Raw genomic sequence first — 23,321 nt, 5'->3', positions numbered from 1 at the left:
GACCAGCCTGTCCGCGCCTTAGTCCCTCCTGTGAGTCTTGATGTGGCTTCTTTAATTTCGTAGTTGTAGGACTTCCATTCAGCTTGATTTCAGGTGGTTCTGAATAATGGTCGTTCTATGGTTTAGTTGTAATTTTGATGTGGTTGTGGGAGGAGGTAATAACCGCGTTTACCTATGCTGCCATCTTGACCAGAAGTCTAACCACTTTTTTTTTTTTTAAGATATTTTTATTGATTTTTTTAGATAGAGAGGAAGGGAGACGGGGAGAGAGAAATATTGATTGGCTGCCTCCTGCATGCCCCACATTGGGGATCAAGCCTGCCTCCTGGGCATGTGCCCTGACCAGGAATCAAACCAGCAGTCTCTTCATGCATGGAATGGCACTCAATCTACTGAGCCACACCAGCTGGGCTATTTCTATTTCTTAACATATCTTCTTTTGGTTTTGGTGACACCTTTCCCTATTGATTTTTCTTCATCTCTGATAATTCTTGAACTGGCTTTGCTTATGCTTTGCTTATTTCAGGATAATGCCTATTTTAGTTTGCTCCTTTGGTTGTAAGGACTAGGAACATGTTTTTTTTTTCCAACTATACATAATAAGAATCAGTCCTGTTCTCTCTTTATCCCTTACTTCATCCACCTACCAAAATGGTTGAAGGGAGTACCAAAGTGAGTTCCTGAAACTAGTGGGAGTAAACCCTTTTTCACCCTGTTCTGGGATGGAAAGAGTGTTGAGAACTATAGGATATGATCCAGGCTCCTCAATGTGACATATCAAACCTGTCAATGTCTTGCTCCTACCAGTCTCTCTAATCTGCCTCACCTGACTTTTGTATTTTGTTCTAGCAATATCAGATTACACCTCCCTGCATATAACATGCTGTTTCATGCCTCCAGGTCTTTCAGTATTCTTTCCTTCCTTTATGTACTTGGACTTACTTTCTCTGTAATTTATCTTTCATGAACCCATATATGTATTACTTCCTGACCTCCTGTGTACTGCTTCTCAGTCATGTAAGCACTTCCCATTGTTGTATACATTAGACTGTATTGTATTTATTTTTACATTTATTTCTCTTCCTAAGATATAATCTAGAGGACAGAAACTCTTTTAACTATGTTTGTATCCCCATAAGCAGGCACAATACCTATAGGTGGTAGGTTCAGCTGGCCCTGGTTTATCGCGGTCAATCAGCTCCAGACTCTGCAGCGATAAATGAATTTCCATGAAGTAGGATTCTTTATGAATACAGTTGTCCCTCGCCACTTCATGCTTCGACTTTTGTGGCTTCACTCTATTGTGTTTTTTTCTTTTTTTAATTAATTAATTTATTTTTGTTACAGATGTTTCTCCTTTTTCCCCCACTGATTCCCCCATTCCCCTTCCTCCCCGCCCTGTCCCCAGCTTTGTTGTCCATGTCCATTGTTCATGCACACATGCATATAAGTTCTGTGGTTTATCTCTCCCCCACCACCCCCTCTTCTGGGGATCGTCAGTCTGTACCCCACCTCCACGTCTCTGGGACTACCCCATTCCTCAGACTGTTATGTTTATTATATTCCACAAATAAGTGAGATCATATAATACCTGTCTTTCTCTGTTTGGCTTGTTTCGCTTAGGATAATACTTTCCAGGTCCCTCCATGTCGTCTCAAAGGATAAGAGATCTTTCTTTCTTACAGCTGCATAATACTCCATTGTGTATATGTACCACAGCTTTTTTTTTTCATTAATTAATTTTTTTTATCTATATCCGAGGACATTTTTCCATTTTTTATTCAGATAGAGCGGGAGGGAGAGAGAGGAAGTGAGAGAGGGAGAAACATCCATGTGAAAGGGACACATCGAGTGGCTGCCACCCGCACGGCCCAACCAGGGCCGGGGACAAACCGCAAACATGCTCTTAGCAGGAACCAAACCCGGGTCTCTCCGGACTGCAGGCCGACGCTCCAACTGCTGAGCCAAACTGGCCAGGGCTACCACAGCTTTTTATCCATTCGTCTACTAATGGACATTTGGGCTGTTTCCAGATCTTAGCGATTGTAAATAGTGCTGCTACAGACATGGGGGTATATATATTCTTTCTGATTGGTGTTTCAGGCTTCTTAGGGTATATTTCTAGAAGTGGGATCACTGGGTCAAATGGCAATTCAATTTTTAATTTTCTGAGGTAACACCATATTGTTTTCCGTAGTGGCTGCACCAGTCTGCATTCCCACCAGCAGTGTACTAGAGTCCCCTTTTCTCCACACCCTCAACACTTGTTGTTTGATGATTTGTTGATGGCAGCCATTCTGACAAGTGTGAGGTGGTACCTCATTGTTGTTTTAATTTGCATCTCTCTGATGATTAGTGATGTTGAACATTTCTTCATGTCTCTTATCCATTTGTATGCCCTGTTTAGAGAGGTGTCTATTTAGTTCCTCTGCCCTTTTTTTTTTTTTTTTTTTATCCTTACCCCGAGGACATTTTTCGATATTTTGTTCAGATAGAGTGGGAGGGAGAGAGAGAGAAACATCGACGTGAAAGGGACACATCGAGTGGTTGCCACCCACACGACCAACCAGGGCCGGGGACAAACTGCAACCGAGGTACGTGCCCTTAGCGGGAACCGAACCCGGGTCTCTCCGGACCGCAGGCCGACGCTCTAACCGCTGAGCCAAACCGGCCAGGGCTCCTCTGCCCATTTTTTAATTGGGTTCTTTGTCTTCCTTTTGAGTTGTATGAGCACTCTATATATATTGGAAATTAACCCCTTATCTGATATATCATTGGCTTATGCTCTCCCATAGATGATTTTCCATTTTGATGATTGTATCTTTTGCTGTGCAGAAGCTTTTGAGTTTGATGTAGTCTCATGTGTTCATTTTCTCCTTTGTGATGTATCAGTGAAAATTCTGCTGCATATGATGTCTGAAATTTTGTTGCCTACATTTTCTTCTAGGATTTTTATGGATTCATGAGTCACATTTAAGTCTTTTATCCATTTTGAGTTTATTCTTGTATATGGTGTAACTTGGTCTAGCGTCAGTTTTTTGCATGTAGCTGTCCAATTTTCCCAACACCATTTATTAAAGAGGCTGTCTTTACTCCACTGTATGCTCTTTCCACCTTTGTCAAATATTAATTGAGCATATTGCCTTGGGTCCATTTATCGCAGTTTTTTCAAATACTATACTATATTTGAAAAAACCGTGATAGGGTGAAAGTGCGAAAGTCGAAGCGCGAAGTGGCGAGGGACGACTGTACTCAGCAAATGTTGAACTGAATTGAAGCTGGTCATACAAGGTCCTGCCTGCAACAGATCTGCTCTGTCGCAAAGTATACTTTTACCAGACCTTCCTTGTATATTTTTTTGTTTGTTTAGAGAGAGATAGAAACATTGATGTGAGAGAGAAACATTGATTGGCTGTCTCCTGCACCTGCGTGCGCCCCCCCCCCCCGCCATTGGGGATTGAGCCCACAACCCAGGTATGTGCCCTGACTGGTGTCCCTTGTGTATTCTTTTTTTTTTTTTTTAATCCTCACCTGAGGATATTTTTCCACTTAACAGGTAGAGTGGGAGGGAGGGAGGGAGAGAGAGAGAAAGAATTATCAATGTGAGAGAGACACATTGACTGGTTGCCTCCACACAGCTTGACCAGGGCCAGAAATGAACCACAACTGAGGTATGTGCCCTTGACCAGAATCGAACCCGCAACTCTTTGGTCCATGGTCTGACGCTCTAACTGCTGAGCCAAACTGGACAGGGCATCTTGTGTATTCTTTTTTATCCTCACCCAGGGACATTTTTCGATATTTTATTCAGATAGAGTGGGAGGGAGAAAAAGAGAGAGAAACGTTGACGTGAATGGGACAAATCAAGTGGTTGCCACCCACACGACCCAACCAGGGCCGGGGACAAACTGCAACTGAGGTACGTGTCCTTAGCGGGAACCGAACCCGGGTCTCTCTGGACCGCAGGCCAAACCGGCCAGGGCTCTTGTGTATTCTTTACAGCACAAATAGGTATTTCTTGTTCCCTTGAGTATTAATGCTGTTTTCGTGAAGAAATAAAAGGAAAGAACAGTATCTTACAAGCTAAGCCGTTGCCTTATTTGTATTTACTCAAATGAAAGAAAGCTGAGGAGGTATAAATGAAGATCAACCAGAGGAGTTTGTTATGCTTTTCTCTAAGGAGTAGGAGGAGCAAAGGGTAATTCTATGGTTAGCCCTGGAGATTCACTGTTAAGAATAATTGGATCAGAAAAGCTGTGAGATCCTGAAAAAAGTCCTCATACCTCTCAAGGCTCAGATTATGTTTTTTCCTTCCATTAGGTACTGCAGAGCTTCAAGATAATGGACTATAGCCTCCTGATGTCAATCCATAACATAGATCATGCACAACGAGAGCCCTCAGGCAGTGAAACACAGTATTCAGTTGATACTCGAAGACCAGCCCCCCAAAAGGCTCTCTATTCCACAGCCATGGAATCTATCCAGGGCGAGGCTCGGCGAGGTGGCACTATGGAGACTGAAGACCAGTGAGTGGGCTCAGGGCCATCAGGAAGGAGAGCATAGGCTCACAGAATTTCTGCTTGAGGAAGGGATGCAGCTTCTGTGAAGAAATAGCCTTGATTTAGCAGTTAAGTCAACAACATTAATGCTTATAGACTATAGAATGAGCTTTGCTTTTCAAAAATTTATTAATTTTAGAAAGAGAGGAAGGGAGAGAGAAACATTTGTTTGTTGTTCCACTTATTCATGCATTCATTGGTTGATTCTCATATGTGCCCTGCTGGGATCGAGCCCATAACCTTGGTGGATTGTGACACTGCTCTAACCAGCTGAGCTTTCTTATGAATGTATAAGGAAAGGAAAAATACCTTAAATTTGGGATTTGTAGTACAATTGGAAAGGAGACCTATTCCAAATTAAAATATATTTTTTTTAGTTCATTCAGAGCCTTAGACACGTCTGCAAATTATATTAGAATGCCATCAAAAACAATTTATTACAGACTTCTTTCCATCTTTCTTACCATAGTGGAACTATTAAGGACATATAGTTACTAAAGGGGCCACAGATGTTCTTTAATTGGTTTCATTTTTGAGGTATTCTTTAATATGACTCAGGAAGAGTGTCTTAGTGGGCATAGGTTTATATGAAAGTACTGAGGGAGTTTAGAGTTAATTGGAGGAACATTCCCATAATTGAATAGGGTTGATTTTAGGTTATCTTTGGTGGAATTGGGGGTGAGAGAGGCAGGCAGGTGAGATTCAGAGAGAAAGAGGTTATAATACATACTCCAGAGTGGTTGGGGTCGGAGGAAGGCTCTCACTCTTCCCCAGTTTATGGAAGGTGAGACAGTTACATTTAGGTACCTGCTAGCCAAAAGATTTTCTTTCTGTTTCTTTCTTCCTCAGTATGGGTGGCATCCCTGCCCGGAATAGTAAAGGGGAAAGGCTGCTGCTTTATATTGGGATCATTGACATTCTGCAGTCTTACAGGTGAGAAACATATGGATTCCAAATTAGGGGGCAGAGTGGATGCAGATAACCACTCATTTCTCTTTTGTCACTAAATTCTTCCTGAAACAAGAACAGTGAGTTGTATTCGGCTACTTATCTCATTGGGTTTCAAGTGGTGATTTATTTTCTTGATTTTTGCCTGTCTCGTGGCTTTCTTACCTTCCCACCTCCCCAAACATAACATGCACCTCTGTGAAAGCTGAATCAGTTCCAGGAAGCACCAGAGTAATATACCATTTTTCTGACTCTGTTAAAAACCTGAGATGAGTCATACTCCACATCGGGATACAGCTGGAAACATGTTCCCCTTTTCCATGGAAGAATTACAAGAGGGTCACCGTTCTGTGAAAAGTATTAATTGGTCTGTGGAACTAAGAGGCAGTGAAATGATGGTGAGGGAAGACCTGAAAATATTGGGCCCCAGTTTTGCTCCTGTAAGGTTTCAGGTACTAATGAGGACTGGACAGTGCTTGGTTTACTCATTCAGAATATTACCATCCAATTTTAACTCCTCTCTTAGAGGCTTGCCCATCAGTTCTTCCAGCTGTTCTTTAACAATAAATATTGTTGTCCCTGACTTGCCAGGGACACATTACCTACCCTTTCTCTTGGCCTACCCAGAAACAGCTTTGATCTCCATGCCGAATAAGCACCTGTGTCTATTCTTTGGAAAGCCAGCATAATAGTGGGAGTGCTTTCCCAGCCTCTAAGTTTTTCTGTTACCATTGACTCTTTAACTTCCTAAAATAAAAAAGTTTAAGGTCATTTATTTAAAAACTATGTGAACACATGACACACATTTTCCTTGGCAGGTTTGTTAAGAAGTTGGAGCACTCTTGGAAAGCTCTGGTACATGATGGGGTGAGTAGAAATTAGCTAGAGGCTCTCCTTCTGCCTCCCTCACTTCTGATTCGCCCCCTTCACCTTCTTCTTATCTCATTTGATTTGTGGGTTTTACCCTTCCACTAGGGTCTCAGCCTAGGGAAAATGGCCCTTGGACTAGAGGTCCTCTTGCTGGACCTCCCCCATCTCTTAACTGTGCAGCCATCTCTTCTGCTCTGCAGGACACCGTATCGGTGCATCGCCCAGGCTTCTATGCTGAACGGTTCCAGCGCTTCATGTGCAGCACAGTGTTCAAGAAGATCCCCTGTAAGTGGCCCCTACCAGTTTAACTCCCAATGGCTCCCTTACTCCAAGAGATGGGGGGCAGGACACCTCTGTCAGGGAACTGCTAAAGCCAGAGGCCTCTACTGCTCTACCCACATCCCATGATAGCTGTTTCCCGTCTTTATGTCAGTCACTCTGTCTGTTCCAGTCATTTCTAAGTTGCTTGCTGCTTTCCCCCTGGCTCTCCCTATATGTGTCATTGAGGTGAGGGGCACTTCTGGGAAATTGGCAGGATTGCAAAAAATAGTAGTGTGGGTATAGGATTCGTGTCACAGACTGAGATAGGCAGAGTCAAGCTTTTATGGACACAAGTAGTCAAGGATGTTACCAGGGTTCTATTTTCCATTTATAAATCCAATGCCAAGGAGTTCTCAGACTAGGTTCAGATGATTGTAGAAGCATTTGCTGATTTTTGCTTAGCAGGTGTTCTTACTCTGTTCCCTCAACTTTTTTGATTGGGAAGTGCCAGTGTTCTTCTTTCCAAACCTTTCATCACTGGTAAATTCCAGCTCCTTCCCATCTCCTCATCATAGGCATCCCTTAGTGAGTCAGAGAGGACCTAGGCATGCCACACAGTCTTAAGAAACACGAGAAAATCCTTTCAAAGTCTTTTCAAAGGGATGTGTAAAGCATTGTCATAGCGCTGAGTGCACAGGTACTATGAGGATATAGAGTGAAAGGGTCATCTTTGTCAGATTTAACTGAAGGATACTGTTAAAGAACAGGGAATTACGCAATAAAGAACATCTCATTAGGAGGAAGCTAAGCCATTGAAGTTGCTTATAGGAGGGAAGAGATATGTGTGTGTCTCCTTTCTTCTAGGTTCTCCGCTTCTTTCCAAAGTGAACTGAGATGCCCTTTCCTCTAAAAAGTAGTTCATAGAGCTCGTCTTTGTTAACATTAACCCTTCTTCCTGCTTTGCAGAAAAACAACTTTGTTTGTGTTGGGAACGCTGGCAATTTGCATCTATGTCTTGGTGATGGTTTCTGAGGTGGGTGCTAAGTAGGCTCTCTCTTTCCCTTTTGAAGTGAAGCCCTCTCCTTCCAAAAAGTTTCGCTCTGGCTCATCTTTCTCTCGGCGAGGAGGCCCCAGCGGCAACTCCTGCATTACTTCCCAGCCATCGGTCTCTGGGGAACACAAGGCACAAGTGACAACAAAGGCGGAAGTGGAGCCAGGTCAGCGCCAGGGCTGGGGTTCCCATGTGATTGGGCACGTCCTCCCTTCCTTCTGAGTCCTTATTTGCTTAGGACCTCTCCTTCCCATTCCTGTCCAGAAAAAGCCAAGTTGCTGCATAATTTTTCCTATATTTTCCCTTCTCCATTTTTCTTCTTTTTTATTTATTGATTTTCTTCCCCTTTCTTTTTTTTCCAGGCGTCCACTTCGGTCGTCCTGATGTTTTACCTCAGACTCCACCTTTGGAGAAAATCAGTGAGGTCTCAACTATTCCTGACCCCTGTTTTTCACCTGTAGTTGGAGAGACTTTGCAAATGCTATGTACAAGGTTGGTTCCTTGGCCCCTTTCTCCATGTAATCTCTTATCTCCCTTCAGGTCCTTGGGAACCTCCATAACTGTTTTTTTCAGAAACCATTGTCTTTTGCTCTTCTCTAGACTTTTTTCAAGTTCACCTTCTTTAGAGTTCATCTTTAGGATTTGGAAAGGTGTATCAACATCTCTGTATCTTTAGGGAGTGGGGAAAGCTTTTGCGTGTAAACCTTTCTGATAATTCAGTCAAAATACCCCTACCAGCCCTTCATTCCCAGGGGAGTTAAGTGAGCGTTCTCAACTTAGTATATAAGGCTGGAAAGATTCCTGGGCAGTGAAGACAGTGAACAGTCAATCTTCCAATAATCCAGTGTAAAGATTGTGATTTAATTTTGTTACCTGGTATGTTAATTATCTATTACATCATAATAAATTATCTCAAAACTTAATGGCTTAAAATAAAAAACGTATGTCATGGTTTCTGTGAGTCAGGAATCCAGGTGCAGCTTGGCTGTGTTCTCTGGTTAAAGGTCTTTCATAAGATAGTAGTCAAGCTTCTGGCTAGGGTCTCATCTGAAGCCTCATTGCTAAGTTCATTTATGTGGTTTTGGGCAGGATTCAGTATTTTGTGGGTTGCTGGACTGAGAGCCTTAGTTCCTTGCTGGCTGTTGGCTGGGGGCCTCCCTCAGTTCTTTGCCACATGGGTTTCTCCATAGGACAACTCAGACACGTGGCTTCCCTCAGAGTGCATGCACCTAAGCAGAAGCCACATTCTTTTTGTTATCCAGTCTCAGAATTGACATCCTACCACTTGTACTTCATTCTGTTCACTAAATCTGACCCACATTCAAGTGGAAAGGATTGCACAAGGGTGTGAATACCAAGAAGACAGGCTTATGGAGGAACCATCTTAGGAGTACACTTTCTGACCTCTAGTGGTTCACATCCTCCGTGTGCAAAATTCATTCCCTCCTGTGATCTCCAAAAGTTTCAGCCCATTAGAGCATCAACTCATAAAGTCCAGAATTTTGTTGTCTAAATTAGCTTCATGTTTGGTTGAGCTCGCGTGGCATTCCTCCACTCTGGATCTGTGTGACTAAAAGAGAAGCTACCTTCTCACCACTCGCCCAACGTACAGTGGTGAGACAGATATTAGATAAGCCCTATACACATTATTGTACGAAAAGGTTGAGAATGGGAGGCACAGAAGAATCACTGATCCAAAGCTACCTAAAATACAGCAAATATTAGAGTTTCTTTATCAGGTCTCAAAGCATGGGAATAATTCTCCATGGCTCTTGGCTTTACCTTTTGGACTCTTGGTTTTGCCTTCTGGGTCTTCCTTTTTCATGAAAACTAGAATGTATTTGCAGCTGAGTAGTTTTCTCAGCCTGCTTCTTGCTAGTGGAATTTTGGGGATCCAGTGGTCCCTTTTCATTTTGCATTGTTTCTCTTCCTTTCAGTCCAAGCTGGTGATGTTTCTGCTGTTGATACTGTCAAAATTTTGTGAGCCTCCTGTGAATCTCATTGTGGTTTATTCCATTAGACAAAAGCCACACCTACAAATACCTTCTTAATAAGTTCTATGCATCTTAGAGATCCTATTATTGAGAGGATCTGTGAGACATACCTTTAATCTTTTTTAATGTTTTGACTGGCCTTTTATCTATGAGTCAATTATACTCTGAAGCATCAACTTTGATTTTTCTGAGGCCTTATAACGTTATTTGACAGCCCTGGCCCACGTGGCTTGGTTGGAGTCTCGTCCCATGTTCCGAAGGGTCAGAGGTTCGATTCCCAGTCTGGGCACATACCTGGGTTTCAGGTTTAATCCCTGGTCAGGGCGTGAATGGGAAGCAACCAGTCTATGCTTCTCTCTCACATTGATGTTTCTCTCCCTCCATCTCTCCCTTCCTCTTTCTCTGAAATCAATAAAAAGATATCCTTGGGTAAGGATTTTAAAAATAAACTAATTACTGTAAAAATTTTTTAAATATATTTTATTGTCATGCCCTTGGCTTCATAGTTAGACCACATTTTCCTGACATTGCCCTGGATTTTATCCTTACTTTGAAGCCATTTCTTAATTTTAGCATTGTTTGCTATCTGGAAAGGCTCTATTTTCAAAACCATCAAGTCCTGGCTTCTTTTTGCTTAATAATCCTTCCCTTTATTTTTCTTCTCTCATATTTTACTATAAATATTAAGAAGAAATTAGGTATCACTTTCAGCCCTTTGCTTAGTCATCTCCATAGCAAGATAACCCCGTTTGTTAGGCACATATAATACTTTGCACATAATTGCAGATGACATTGTTGCTAAACTTCATTCCACTATATTATAAGGATCCCCTTTCTTTCCATTTCTAATAAGAGTTTTTTTCTCACTTCCTTTCAGCTCTCACTGGCAACCCCCTTAAAATCCAAAATTCTATATTATATTCAGGGCACTTTTAAACTTTTACTAAAACTTTCCTCAAAGCCCACTTTATTCTTCCAAAGCCACTTTCACATTTTAGATTTTTATTACATTGGCACTTTATTCCAGGTGTATTATTATCTGTTATTGTATGACAGATTACCCCAAAATTTAGCTGCTAAAAACAACAGACATTTATTATCTCATTTTATGTGGCTTAAGAATCTGGGTGTGGCTTGGCTGGATGCTTTTGGCTCAAGGGCTCTCAGGAGGTTACAATCAAGCTGTTAGCCAGGGCAGTGGTCTCATCTGAAGGCTTACCCAGGGGAGGATCAGTTTCTAAACTTACGTAGTTGTTTGCAGGATTTGGTTTCTTGTCACGAGGTCCTCTTCATAGGGTGGCTCACAGCATGACAACTATTTGCCTCAGCGCAAACAAGTAAGAGAGCGCGTGAACAAGAGGGAACTATAATCTTTTTGTAAACCTCAGAATCGACATCCTATCACCTGTACTAGATTCTGTTCAGTAGAAGAAAGTCAATAAATCCAACACATACTCAAGAGAAGAGAATTACACTATGACATGAATATCAGGCAGCAGTAATCACTGGGTTTCTTACATTAACTGGAGATTGTAGACAAAGGAAGGAGGGTATTAGGAAATATTTTATAGTTTCAAGAAACTATCTTAGTTAAATGTGTTTCTAAATGTAGCTTCTTAGCCTCTTTCTGAATCTTGAATTGATTCTGAAGTGGAATATGGAGAAGTAGCATGAGAATAGACTTGAGAAGACAGTCCTTTTTCTTTTTTATCTTCTAACTCTTCTCTCTACCTCTATTTTTTCCCCTCGTGTTAGTTCAACCCTCTTGGAAAAGCTTGAAATTGAAGAGTCAGAGTTCACCCATGTGAGTGTCTGGGATATGGGGGAGGTAAATGCTTTCAGGGATTATAAAGAGGATGTACTGATGGAGTGTGGAGCAAGGTGTTAATTGGCAAAGTTAGAGGGACTGGGTACCCCCCAAGTCTTGCTTTTGAAAATTTTGTTTTTGATACTGTATACTTGGAACTTGAGGCTAAAATGGAAGAAAACATAATTCTGCCAGCCAGATTGAAATTAACTTGATTTCCTTTCCTTCCTCCTTATCTCATACTCCTCATTCTTAATTTTACACCCTTTCTCTTTTCAGTGAGCAGAAAACCTCAGAAGACTTGGAACAAGATTCTACAATCTCTATGATCCCAAGATGTCAGCCCTTGTCCCAGCAGAGCTGAGTTTTCTTCTTGGTCATCAGAAAAGGAGTATAATGGAGGCTAGGGTAGCTTTCCAACTCCTTTCTGAAGAAGAACTTCTTCTCCTTCCCCTTCCTCATGAATGGGCATTACTGCCTCGGACAGTTGAGGACACCAGCATCATCTCCACTCCCGAGTTGGGGGCACGAGTTTTCAGATGGCCAACTTTGGCTTTTACAATTGTATTGTTTTTCAAACCCCCATTTTTCCTGCTGGAAATGGGTTTGCTGGACTTGGTGGTTTTCTTCCCTCTCATCTACTTTTCACCAGGAGCTGGACTCTCAATTTCCTCAGGACAGATTGCCTGGCACATTACCCCTATCATAGCTTGTTCTCTCTGGAAGAAGACCCCTGCAAGCTTTGTAAAGGTTTTTTGGGAAGTGAGGATGTTTAACCACCTTTCAACCTTCTTTTTTTCCCTTAAAAAGGAAAAGAAAAAATAGTGCATAGCACACAGTTTTAAGCCAGAGTTTCAGATCAAAACTCCAGAAGTGTTGGAGAGATGCCTATTCATAGGGTTCCCTCTGAAGAGCCCTGGTGTTTGAGAAACAGAAATGTGGTGATTGCTCTGCCTGGAGCAGCTCCTCTTTAACTCCTGCTCTCTTGATGAATTTCTTAAGGTTGAAGGAATGGAGAGAGTGGGACATGGGGTAATCTTTACCCCTTTTCTTAAAACAGTGGGGCAGTCATGGGGTTAGGAGATCAGGGCTCTTCCTAGGCATGATCCTACTCACTGCCAGGCCATAATAATTATTACTGTTTTGCAATTTGAAATGTATTCTGATTGTTTTTCTAAATATGAAGACATCAAATGAGTTTTAGATCCTTCTCCAAAGGAGATTTGTTCCTTGTTCTTCCCACCTTGTCCTTCCTTGTTCTGTTCATGGGGCTGAGGTAGAGGGAGGGTCACCTGTGTCTGTTTAACAGGCAGTTTATATCTGAAGCTAGAGAATATCTCTTAAACTCATGGGAGCCAGCAGATTCTTGCCTCGGTGAGGTCACTGCTGTGCCACATGCCCTGCCCCTCTCTCCATGCAGAGAACTTGGAAACGGGGCTGTATAATCCCTCTCCTCCCCACCTCCAAGAGCTGCAGTTCTTCATCTGATCCTCCTACTCCTGTCAGGAGAAGGGGACTGGCATCTCAGGCAGATTGTTGAATTCCCACACTATCCCTTCTTCATCCCATCCAACCTTGATAGTAGGTTAGCCCATACCCCAAGTAACTGTCTATATTAGACACCCTCAGCCAGACTTTGGCTGCCTGTCTTTGCTGCCATGTTCTTTTTTTACAAGAAGGAAAGAAACAATTCTTGCTGGGTTGTTGTTTTTTTTCATAATTTACTATTTATGATGTATTTAAGTTTTATTCAGGACAGAGTTCTGTCAGGGGGGATATTCAAGGGAGGTTGGGTCTTAGGGAAGAGATTGGGGAATGAACATTTTTATGAAGTGTCACTATTTGCCTCTACTTTGTATTGTTCAGAAATGGCAAATGCAATATAAGTGATAACTATCTGGTTTTAATGTATTAAACTTTCATCAGTTATTTAGACCTCTTGTTTCTTCTTGGTTCTTTTCATATACCATCTGTTCCACCCTTTTACTCTACCACCCATGCTCAAGTTTTGTTTGTGTTGCTCTGAACAGATGCTGCATACTTTCCAAGCTCAGTCTAACTCAGGCTTGGGAGAAATAGCTTCATTTCCTTCCAGCCACTCCCTTTGTTTTTTTTTTGCGGGGGTGTGTGTGTGTGTGCCCTTCACGGAAACCAAACCTGGGACTCTCTGGTCCGCAGGTTGATGCCCCAGACACTGAGCCAAACCGAGCCAAACTGGCCAGGGCATCCCCCTTCATCTTGAACTTGGCAAGGAAAAGTTGTGAGTGAATATGAGGGAATTACTGTTGGCCCGTTGCCTTTTTTGCAACCCGCCTTAAGTGAGGGAATTGGGAGTACAAAGCTCAGAAATTTCCTCAGGTTTCTGAGGAAAGAAGAGGGACACTGGGAAAAGCAAGCTTGAGATTGGTTGGTCCTAGGATTTCCTCCCTTTTCGTGGACATGGCCCTAGGGCAGCAATTTTCAACCTTTTCATCTCATAGCACCCCTAAACTAATTCCTAAAGTTCTGTGGCACAAAAAAATATATTCCATTTTTTGCCTATCTGACAAAAAAAAAGTATAATTTTGATTGATTTACAAAAACAAAAATAGTAGTAATTACTACTCCAAAGTGACTCTTAAAAATCAAGTGCTTATACTTACTTGTATATAAGGATTTCTGGTAACAACCAATCAGCCGTAACCCTGTTATGTGACATGACCAATAAGATGCAACTCTTTATATTACCTGTATCTTTATGGCTTAAGACAGGGCGTTCACATCGGATGACTACTGTGTTGGCTGTTGTTATTTATTTTTTTAATCCTCACCCAAGGATATTTTTCCATTTATCCTCAGTGGGAGGGAGGGAGAGAGCAACATCAACATGAAAGAAACACATAGACGGGCTGCCTCCCGCACAACCCCAATCAGGGCTGGGGATGAACCGCAACCCAGGCACATACCCTTGACTGGAATTGTACCCATGATTCATTGGTTCGTGGGCCAACACTCTAACCACTGAGCAAAACTGGCCAGGGTGGCTATTGTCTTTTTTTTTTCCTTATTGATTTTAGGGGGGGGAGAAACATCTGTGAGAGAGAACATTGCTTGGCTGCTTCTTGCATGTCCCCCCAATGTGGGATCGGGCCCACAACCTGAGCATGTGCCCTGACCGGAAATCGAACCAGCAACCTCTTGGTACAAGGGTTGATGCTCAACCAGTGAGCCAAACAGGCCAGGTTGTTGTCATTTTTATATTTGGCAATCTAAGGCAAAAGAGGTCAGTACCCCTGACTAAATAGTCAGGTATTGCATGTTTTAAAAATTCTTGTGTCACACCGGTTGTGTGTAGGTTTTTTTAGAAAAGCATGGAGCCCTGGCCGGTTTGGCTCAGCGGTTAGAGCGTCAGCCTGCGGTGCACAGAGACCCGGGTTCGGTTCCCGCTAAGGGCACGTACCTTGGCTGCAGTTTGTCCCCGGCCCTGGTTGGGTCGTGTGGGTGGCGGCCACTCGATGTGTCCCTTTCACATCGATGTTTCTCTCTCTTCCTCTCTCTCCTTCCCACTCTATCTGAGTAAAAAATGGAAAAATGTCCTCGGATGAGGATAAAAAAAAAAAATAGAAAAGCATGGAGATTGCTTCCCTCACCTGTTTTTCTGTTGTGCTGGGGCTCTTATACTGTGATGGGAGCTAGACAAAAAGGGAGAGGTGCTCATTCCAAGACTTGTGGGTGGAAAAGCTTTGGAGAGAAACAAGTTAACTACAAATTCCTCCTTTCTATTTCTCAATCTTGTTATCATTGTACAAATATTTATGCAGCGGCTATTAAGCAATGCACCGGGCAGTTGGAGGTCGAAAGAAATAATTGACTTTCAAGAGTTTACAGTGTCCAGGAGTAGTGTGTACAAACGTGTACACCAAAACATGTTAGATATGATACAGTTAAGGGTTTTAGTTCTCTGAGTAATACAGAACATTAAGGTGAAAGAAAATTAGAGGTTACTGTGAGCTAGAAGTTTTGGGGAAAGTATCACTTGAGCACAAGGGCCTACAGGTAGGAGAATGGTCCATTTAAGAGAACAAGGAGGAGCCCATGGTGAAACGGTGGAGGGAGACCTGAGTGATAATACTGGAATAGGTATAGGGGAGGCAACCCTGACTGTTAGGCTGAGGAATTTTTTTTTTTTTTTTTTTTTTTTTTTTGTACAGATAGAGTGGGAGGGAGAGAGAGGAAGAGAGAGAGAGAGAGAGAAACATCGATGTGAAAGGGACACATCGAGTGGCTGCCACCCGCACAACCAACCAGGGCCGGGGACAAACTGCAACCGAAGTACGTGCCCTTAGCGGAACCGAACCCGGGTCTCTCCGGACCGCAGGCCAACGCTCTAACCGCTGAGCCAAACCGGCCAGGGCTAGGCTGAGGAATTTTTATTTTTGTTTTTTTTTATCCTCACCCGAGGACATTTTTCGATATTTTGTTCAGATAGAGTAGGAGGGAGGGAGGGAGAGAGAAACATCGACGTGAAAGGGACACATCGAGTGGCTGCCTCCCGCACAACCCAACCAGGGCCGGGGACAAACTGCAACCGAAGTACGTGCCCTTAGCAGGAACCGAACCCAGGAGTCTTTGGTCCGTGGGTCGATGCTCCAACTGCTGAGCCAAACCGGCCAGGGCTATTTTTATTTTTTTTAATTGAAAACATTTTTTGCCCTGGCCGGTTTGGCTTAACAGTTAGAGCATCGACCCACGGACCAAAGACTTCTGGGTTCGATTCTGGCCAAGGGCACATACCTCGGTTGCAGTTCATCCTTGGCCCCAGTCAAGGTTGTGCGGGTGGCAACCAATCAATGTCTCTCTCCCACATCCATGTTTTTCTCTCTCTCTCCCCCTCTCGTTCTATCTGAAGATTAATGTAAAGATATCCTTAGGTGAGGATAAAAAAAACCAAAAACTATTTTTTTCTTTATTGATTTTAGAGATAGAAACATCGATGAGAGAGAACATTGATTGGCTGCCTTCTGCATGCCCCCCCCCCCCACTGGTGATTGGGCCTACAACCTGGGCATGTGCCCTGACCAGGAATTGAACCGGTGACCTCTTGGTGCATGGGTCGACGCTCAACCACAGTGGCCAGGCGAGGAGTCTTTATTTGAAATTGTTTGCAATGGGGAACCACATAATGTTTTTGTCCTAAGTAGGACATGATCAAAACAATAATTTGGAGACATACCTGCTGACAAAGTTTATCAAAATGGATGGAGAAAACAGACTAGTTAGACTATAATCATTTAGGTGTAAGGTGATGTGGGTCCAGGGTGCTGGTGGCATCGATTGGAGATAACTGACATGGTAATAAAATTTTTAAAATTTTTAAAAAGAAACTTTTATGATAGAGCAAATGAAGTGAAGAAATTGGGGATTCTTAAGAGGTTTTTTTTATTGATTTTTTTTTTTTAGAGAGAGAGAAGGAGATAGAAACATTAATTGGCTGCCTCCTGCACGCCCCCTACTGGGGATCAAGCCTGCAACCTGGGCATGTGCCCTGAACTGGGAATCAAACTGGGACCTCTCAATCCAAGGAATGATGCTCAATCCACTGAGCCACACTGGCCCGGCAAGAGTTCTTATTTTTAAGAAAAAATTCATGATACTTTAAGTGAAAAAAAATAACACTACATATATTTTACATATAGTAGTGATGCCAATTTTGTAAAACTAATGCACACATTAAAAACAAATTGCAGCCCTGGCCGGTTTGGTTCAGCGGTTAGAGTGTTGGCCTGCGGTCCTGAGAGACCCGGGTTCGGTTCCCGCTAAGGGCACGTACCTCGATTGCAGTTTGTCCCCGGCCCTGGTCGGTTGTGCGGGTGGCAGCCACTCGATGTTTTCCTTTCACATCGATGTTTCTCTCTCTCTCTCTCTTCCTCTCTCTCCCTCCCACTCTACCTGAACAAAAAATGGAAAAATGTCCTCGGGTGAGGATTTAAAAAAAAAAAAAAAAAAAAAAATTGCAGCCCTGGCCAGTTTGACTCAGCGGTTAGAGCGTCGGCCTGCAGACCAGTGAGTCCCGGTTCGGTTCCCGCTAAGGTTGCAGTTTGTTCCCAGCCCTGGTTGGTGTTGTGTGGGTGGCAACCACTTGATATGTCTCTCTCACATCAATGTTTCTCTCTGTCTCTTCCTCCCCCTCTCCCTCCTGCTCTATCTGAAGACAAATGCAAAAATGTCCTCGGGTGAGGATTAAAAATAAAATGAAATAAATTGCAGCACAAGTTAAACAATGATTATAGCTAAATGGTGAGATATGGGAGCGAGGAGGCTGAATTTAATTTTCTTCTGTATGTTCCGCAAAGATGTCAGGGTCTGGGATTTTACCCTGCTTACCTTACTTACCCTACCCAATCAACTGGCAGAATTCCCCCGACACAGCAACAGGTGAATTTATAAACCTGTTACTGTTTTATGAAAATCCCAATTGTCCTTCACCTCCCTCAGGATATCTTCACATGGCATAGAAGCCTGCATGCCCTAGCCCCTGATTTCTCCAACTCATTTCCTACTTTGGCTCCAGCCACACAGACTCATAGTTCCGATTTATCAGGAATGCACCTGCCTCCGGCATCTCCACACCCCACAAAACTCTAGAAGCTTTGATGTGGAGAGACGTGTGCCCCAAATGCAGCTCTGGTTATAGGTGTAGACGCAAGCCTTATCTATGTTTGGAATGCAGAAAGGATTGAGATTAGGTTAGTCAACTCAGGACCTCCAGACTCATTGTACTTGCTGTGCCTGTCACTGTGGGGAGTGGCCACTGTGTGAGGCCAGGCAGCAGGCAGACAGAATTCTTTTTGTTTTTTGCATTTATTTTCAGATACAGCAGAGGGAGAGAAGGAGGAAGAGAGAGAGAGAGAGAGACATCGAATGGTTGCCACCCACATGACCCCAACTGGGGCCAGGGACAAACTGCAACCGAGGTATGTGCCTTTAGCAGGAACCGAACCCGCAACTCTCCAGTCTGCTGGCCGACGCTCCAACTGCTGAGCTAAACCGGCCAAGGCAGGAATTCTTAGAGTTTAAGGCTCAGGTTGAGCCCTCCTTTAAGCTGGATAAGGAGAAAACTTTTTCCCTAATAAGAATTGAATCTGATCATGTTTTAGGCATAAATGGTCATTCGGCTACCCTTGTCATTCCCTCTTCAACATATTCATGCAACTGCTAAGTGCAGAAGAAACCCTCTTATGGTCAGAGTGTGCCCCTGGTGGTGAGCAGCAGTTACTAATTCTATAGCTGCCCAAGGCAATCTATTCAGATGTAAACAGGGCCTATTAGTCTAACTAAAAGTTAGGGAAATCAAAATTAAGCGATAATAAAGCTGGAAATCCCAGTCTCATGTTTCACTCTTAAGCATGTCATTTTCAGCTATTCTGGAAATTTTTCACCAGAGCTGGTCTAATTTATTTTTTTAAGAATCTTTTTTTTTTTTTTTTTTAAAGAGAGAGAGGAAGGGAGAGGAAGTGAGAGATAGAAATATGGATGAGAGAGACCATCACTTGGCCACCTCCTGCATTCCTCTCACTGGGGATTTGGCCCACAGCCTGGGCATGTGCCCTGATCGGGAATCAAACTGGCAGCCTCTTGGTGCATGGGTGGGTCTATGCTCAACCACTGAGCCACACCAGCCGGGCTGGTCTCATTCTTTTCTTTTTTCTTCTTTTTTTTTTGTGTCCTCACCCAAGGACATTTTCCCATTTTTAGTTCAGGTAGAGTGGGAGGAAGAGAGAGAGAGAGAGAGAGAAACATCAACGAGAAAGGGACATATCGAGTGGCTGCCACCCACACGACCAACCAGGGCTGGGACAAACTGCAACCCAGACACATGCCCTTAGCGGGAACCAAACCTGGGTCTCTCTGGACCTCAGGCTGTCACTGTTACTGCTGAGCCAAACTGGCCAGGACCAAAGAATTAAGTTAAAAATAAATCCACCCTAGCCTTGCCAGTGTGGCTCAGTGGTTGAGCATCAATCCATGCACCAAAAGGTTGCCAGTTCGATTTCTGATCAAGGCACATGCCCAGGTTGTGGGCTTTATTCCCAGTAGGGGACATGCAGGAGGCAGCTAATCAATGTTCTATGTCATCGATGTTTCCATCTCTCCCTCTCCCTTCCTCTCTCTCTAAAAATCAATAAAGAGATACATACATACATACATACATACATACATACATAAATCCACCCTGGCCTGTTTGGCTGTTGCAGGTTTGATTCCCAGTCAAGGGCATGTACCTGGGTTGTAGGTTTGATCCCCAGGGCCTGTGAGGGTCATGCAGGAGGCAACCAATCAGTGTGCCTCTCTCACTTTAAGGTTTCTCTTTCCCTCTCTCCCTTCCACTCTATCTGAAAAGCAATAGAAAAATATCCACAGGTGAGGATTTAAAAAAATAACAAGTTAAAGATAAATCCAGAACATATCCTTTCATTCATACATATTTTAACATGTAACTCAAGAAATAAGGACTTTTTTTTTTTTTTTTTTTATCCTCACCTGAGGACATTTTTCCACTTTTTGTTCAGGTAGAGTGGGAGGGAGAGAGAGGGAGAGAGAGAGAAACATCGATGCGAAAGGGACACATCGAGTGGCCGCCACCCGCACGACCAACCAGGGCCGGGGACAAACCGCAACCGAGGTACATGCCCTTAGCGGGAACCGAACCCGGGTCTCTCGGGACCGCAGGCCGACGCTCCAACTGCTGAGCCAAACCGGCCAGGGCAAGGACATTTTTTTAAATGAGTCCAGGTGATACCCTGGCCAGTTTGGCTCAGTGGTTAGAGTATTGGCTTGCGGACCAGAGACCCGGGTTTGGTTCCTGCTAAGGCCGCATACCTGGGTTGCAGTTTGTCCCCGACCTTGGTTGGGGTTGTGTGGGTGGCAACCAGTCGATGTCTCTCACATTGATGTTTCTCTCTCTCTCTTCCTCCCTCGCTCCCTCCCACTCTATCTGAAGATAAATGCAAAAAAAATGTCCTCAGGTGAGGATAAAAAATAATAATAGCCTTGGCCGGTTTGGCTCAGGGGTTACAGCGTTGGCCTGTGGTCCAGAGAGACCCGGGTGCAGTTCCCGCTAAGGGCATGTATCTTGGTTGCAGTTTGTCCCCGGCCCTGGTTGGGTTGTGTGGGTGGCAGCCACTAGATGTGACCCTTTCACGTCGATGTTTTTCTCTCTCCCTCTCTCTCCCTCCCACTCTATCTGAACAAAAAATGGAAAAATGTCCTCGGGTGAGGATAAAAATAATAATAATAAATGAAAACAAATAAATAAATGAAACCAGGTGATTATGAGGGTATGTTTATTAAAGCTGGAGATAGTGAAACAAGGAAGAGCTTAGAATAGAAGAAGCAACAAATGATCCTTGGCTGGGCTGCTTTAATTCTCTAAAAATGTTGTAGGAAAGAAATGAGCTGAGGCATGGCTGCTGTCAGTTCACTCACTGGAAAGTCAGAGAAAAGGAGGTCTTGGGGACTGGTTCAGGTTAGCCTGGGACGAGCTGCCACTGCCTGTTGCTCCTTTGGTTGCAAGTCTTGTGGGGTCCCGTAGAGTTTAGCAGATGCACGCCTGTGGGGGAAGAAGAGGAGGAAGGGAAATTCGTGGTGCGCTTCTGGGAGGGAGAGCACACTGATAAGGACTTTTTTTTTTAATCCTCACCCGAGGATACTTTTCTATTTATCTTTAGATAGAGTGGGAGGGAGAGAGAGGGAGAGAAAGGGGGAGAGAGAGAAACATCAGTGTGAGAGGGACACATTGACTGGTTGCCTCCTGTACAACCCTGACCAGGGCTGGGGAATGAACTGAAACTGAGGTACGTGCCCTTGGCCAGAATCGAACCTGTGACTCATCTGATCTGTGGGCTGATGCTCTACCACTGAGCCAAACTGGCCAGGGCCTGATAAGGACTTTTAAAAACATAATTATAACAACATTATTACACCTTAAAATACTAATTTCTTGCTTGGCAGGTGTGGCTCAGTGGTAGAGTGTCAACCCATGCAACAAGAGGTCAACGGATTGATTCCTGGTCAGGGCACATGCCCAGGTTGTGAGCCAAATCCCCAGTGGGGGGCATGCAGGAGGCAGATATTCTCTCTCATCAATGTTTCTCTCTCTCTCTCTCCCTCTCCCTTTTTCTCTAAAATCAATAAAGAAAAAATATAAAAATTAAAAAAAAACCAACTAATTTCTTAATAAAGAAATATCCAATCAGTGGTTGAAGTTAGCCAGTGGTCTTACAAATGAATTTTTACAAATACGGTCGTGTGCCATGTAATGACAATTCAGTCAATGCCTATAAAAAGGTGGTCGCATAGGATTATATTGGAGCTGAAATATTCCTATTGCCTAGTGACATCATAGTCATCATAACGTCATAGTGCAATGCATTACTCGTGTATTTGTGGTGAAGCCAGTATAACCTGCACTGCCAGTTGGATACAAGTATGTACAATTATGTACAGTATGTAGTACTTGATGGTGATAAACAACTGTTACTGACTTAAGTACTTACTATACTATACTTTTTATTGTTATTTTAGAGTGTACTCTACTTGTTCGAAAAAAGTTTGCTATAAAACAGTATGCTGTGGCCCTGGCTGGTTTGGCTCAGCGATTAAAGCGTTGGCCCGAGGACCAATGAGTCACAGGTTCGATTCCAGTCAAGGGCACGTACCTTGGTTGCGGTTCATTCCAAGCCCTGGTCAAGTCGTGTGGGAGGCAACCAGTCGATGTGGCTCTCTCACATTGATGTTTCTCTCTCTCTCTTTACCCCTTCCTCTCACTCTATCTGATGATAAATAGAAAAATATTCTTGGAGTGAGGTATCAAAACAAAACAAAACGCTCTGGCCGGTTTGGCTCAGCGGTTAGAGCGTCAGCCTGCGGTCCAGAGAGACCCGGTTTCGGTTCCCGCTAAGGGCACATACCTCGGTTACATTTTGTCCCCGGCCCTGGTTGGGTCGAGCGGGTGGCAACCACTCGATGTGTTGCTTTCACGTCGATGTTTCTCTCTTCCTCTCTCTCCCTTCCGCTCTATCTGAACAAAAAAATGGAAGGGTGTCCTCGGGTGAGGATAGATTAATTAATTAATTAATTAATTTAAAAAAAAACAGTATGTTGTGGCCCTGGCTGGTTTGCCCCAGTGGTTATAGAGTGTCAGCCCATCAAGGGCACGTACCTGGATTGAAGGTTTGATCCCCAGCCCCAGCCCCAGTCAGGGTGGTACAGGAGGCAACTGATCAAGGTGTCTCTCTTGTGTCAATGTTTTTTTTCCCCTCCATCCCTTCCACTCTCTCTAAAAATCAATGAAAAAATATACTAGGGTGAGGATTAAAAAAAAATACTCAAAAACAGTATGCTGGGTTACATTGGCAGCAGCCTCACACATCTCATGTTTGAGTCTCTTGACTGCCTCACTTTTTCTTATGCTTGATTTAATCCCTTGTTGTTTTGCTCAGTAACATGCTGTGAGGATTTGTAACCTGGGAGCAATAGGCTAAGACATATAACTGAGGTGTGTAGTGGGCTATACCATCTAAATGTATCTCCATCACATGACTCATTTTTTTTTACCCCCTTCTCTTTTGAACTCACTCCAAGTTATTATTTTTTAAATATTTTTTTATTGATTTTAGAGAGTGAGGAAAGGAGAGGGAGAGAGAGAAAGAGAAACATCGATGTGAGAGAGAAACACTGATAGGCTGCCTCCTGCCTGCACCTGGACTGGGGATCGAGCCTGCAAACCGGGCACGTGCCCTGACCAGGAATCAAACCAGTGACCTTCAGGACGATGCTCAACCAACTGAGCC

The 23,321-nt window shown here is 43.5% G+C and overlaps 1 protein-coding gene across 6 annotated transcripts in view; it reads left to right on the top strand.

The window, feature by feature from the left end:
- The window catches only part of PIP5K1A (phosphatidylinositol-4-phosphate 5-kinase type 1 alpha), a 49,798-nt gene extending 36,373 nt beyond the window's left edge, over window positions 1-13,425 (top strand). The window contains exons 8-15 of one of the 6 annotated variants that reach the window (XM_036271931.1): window positions 4,321-4,526; window positions 5,409-5,492; window positions 6,326-6,374; window positions 6,578-6,662; window positions 7,709-7,855; window positions 8,052-8,181; window positions 11,439-11,487; window positions 11,770-13,425. In XM_036271931.1, coding sequence (XP_036127824.1) covers window positions 4,321-4,526; window positions 5,409-5,492; window positions 6,326-6,374; window positions 6,578-6,662; window positions 7,709-7,855; window positions 8,052-8,181; window positions 11,439-11,487; window positions 11,770-11,772 — 753 coding nt within the window. In that variant the 3' untranslated portion in view covers window positions 11,773-13,425. Of the gene's footprint in view, window positions 1-4,320; window positions 4,527-5,408; window positions 5,493-6,325; window positions 6,375-6,482; window positions 6,663-7,604; window positions 7,686-7,708; window positions 7,856-8,051; window positions 8,182-11,438; window positions 11,488-11,769 lie in introns of those variants that run through there. The other 5 variants (XM_036271933.1, XM_036271932.1, XM_036271935.1 and 2 more) reach the window with 5 other exon arrangements.
- Window positions 13,426-23,321: the final 9,896 nt, after the last annotated feature.

Source organism: Molossus molossus, unplaced genomic scaffold, assembly GCF_014108415.1.
Source record: "Molossus molossus isolate mMolMol1 unplaced genomic scaffold, mMolMol1.p scaffold_m16_p_20, whole genome shotgun sequence".
Taxonomy (NCBI): Eukaryota; Metazoa; Chordata; class Mammalia; order Chiroptera; family Molossidae; genus Molossus; species Molossus molossus.
Note: the sequence above shows the minus strand (reverse complement) of the source record. Positions and strands in the feature narration are given on the sequence as shown.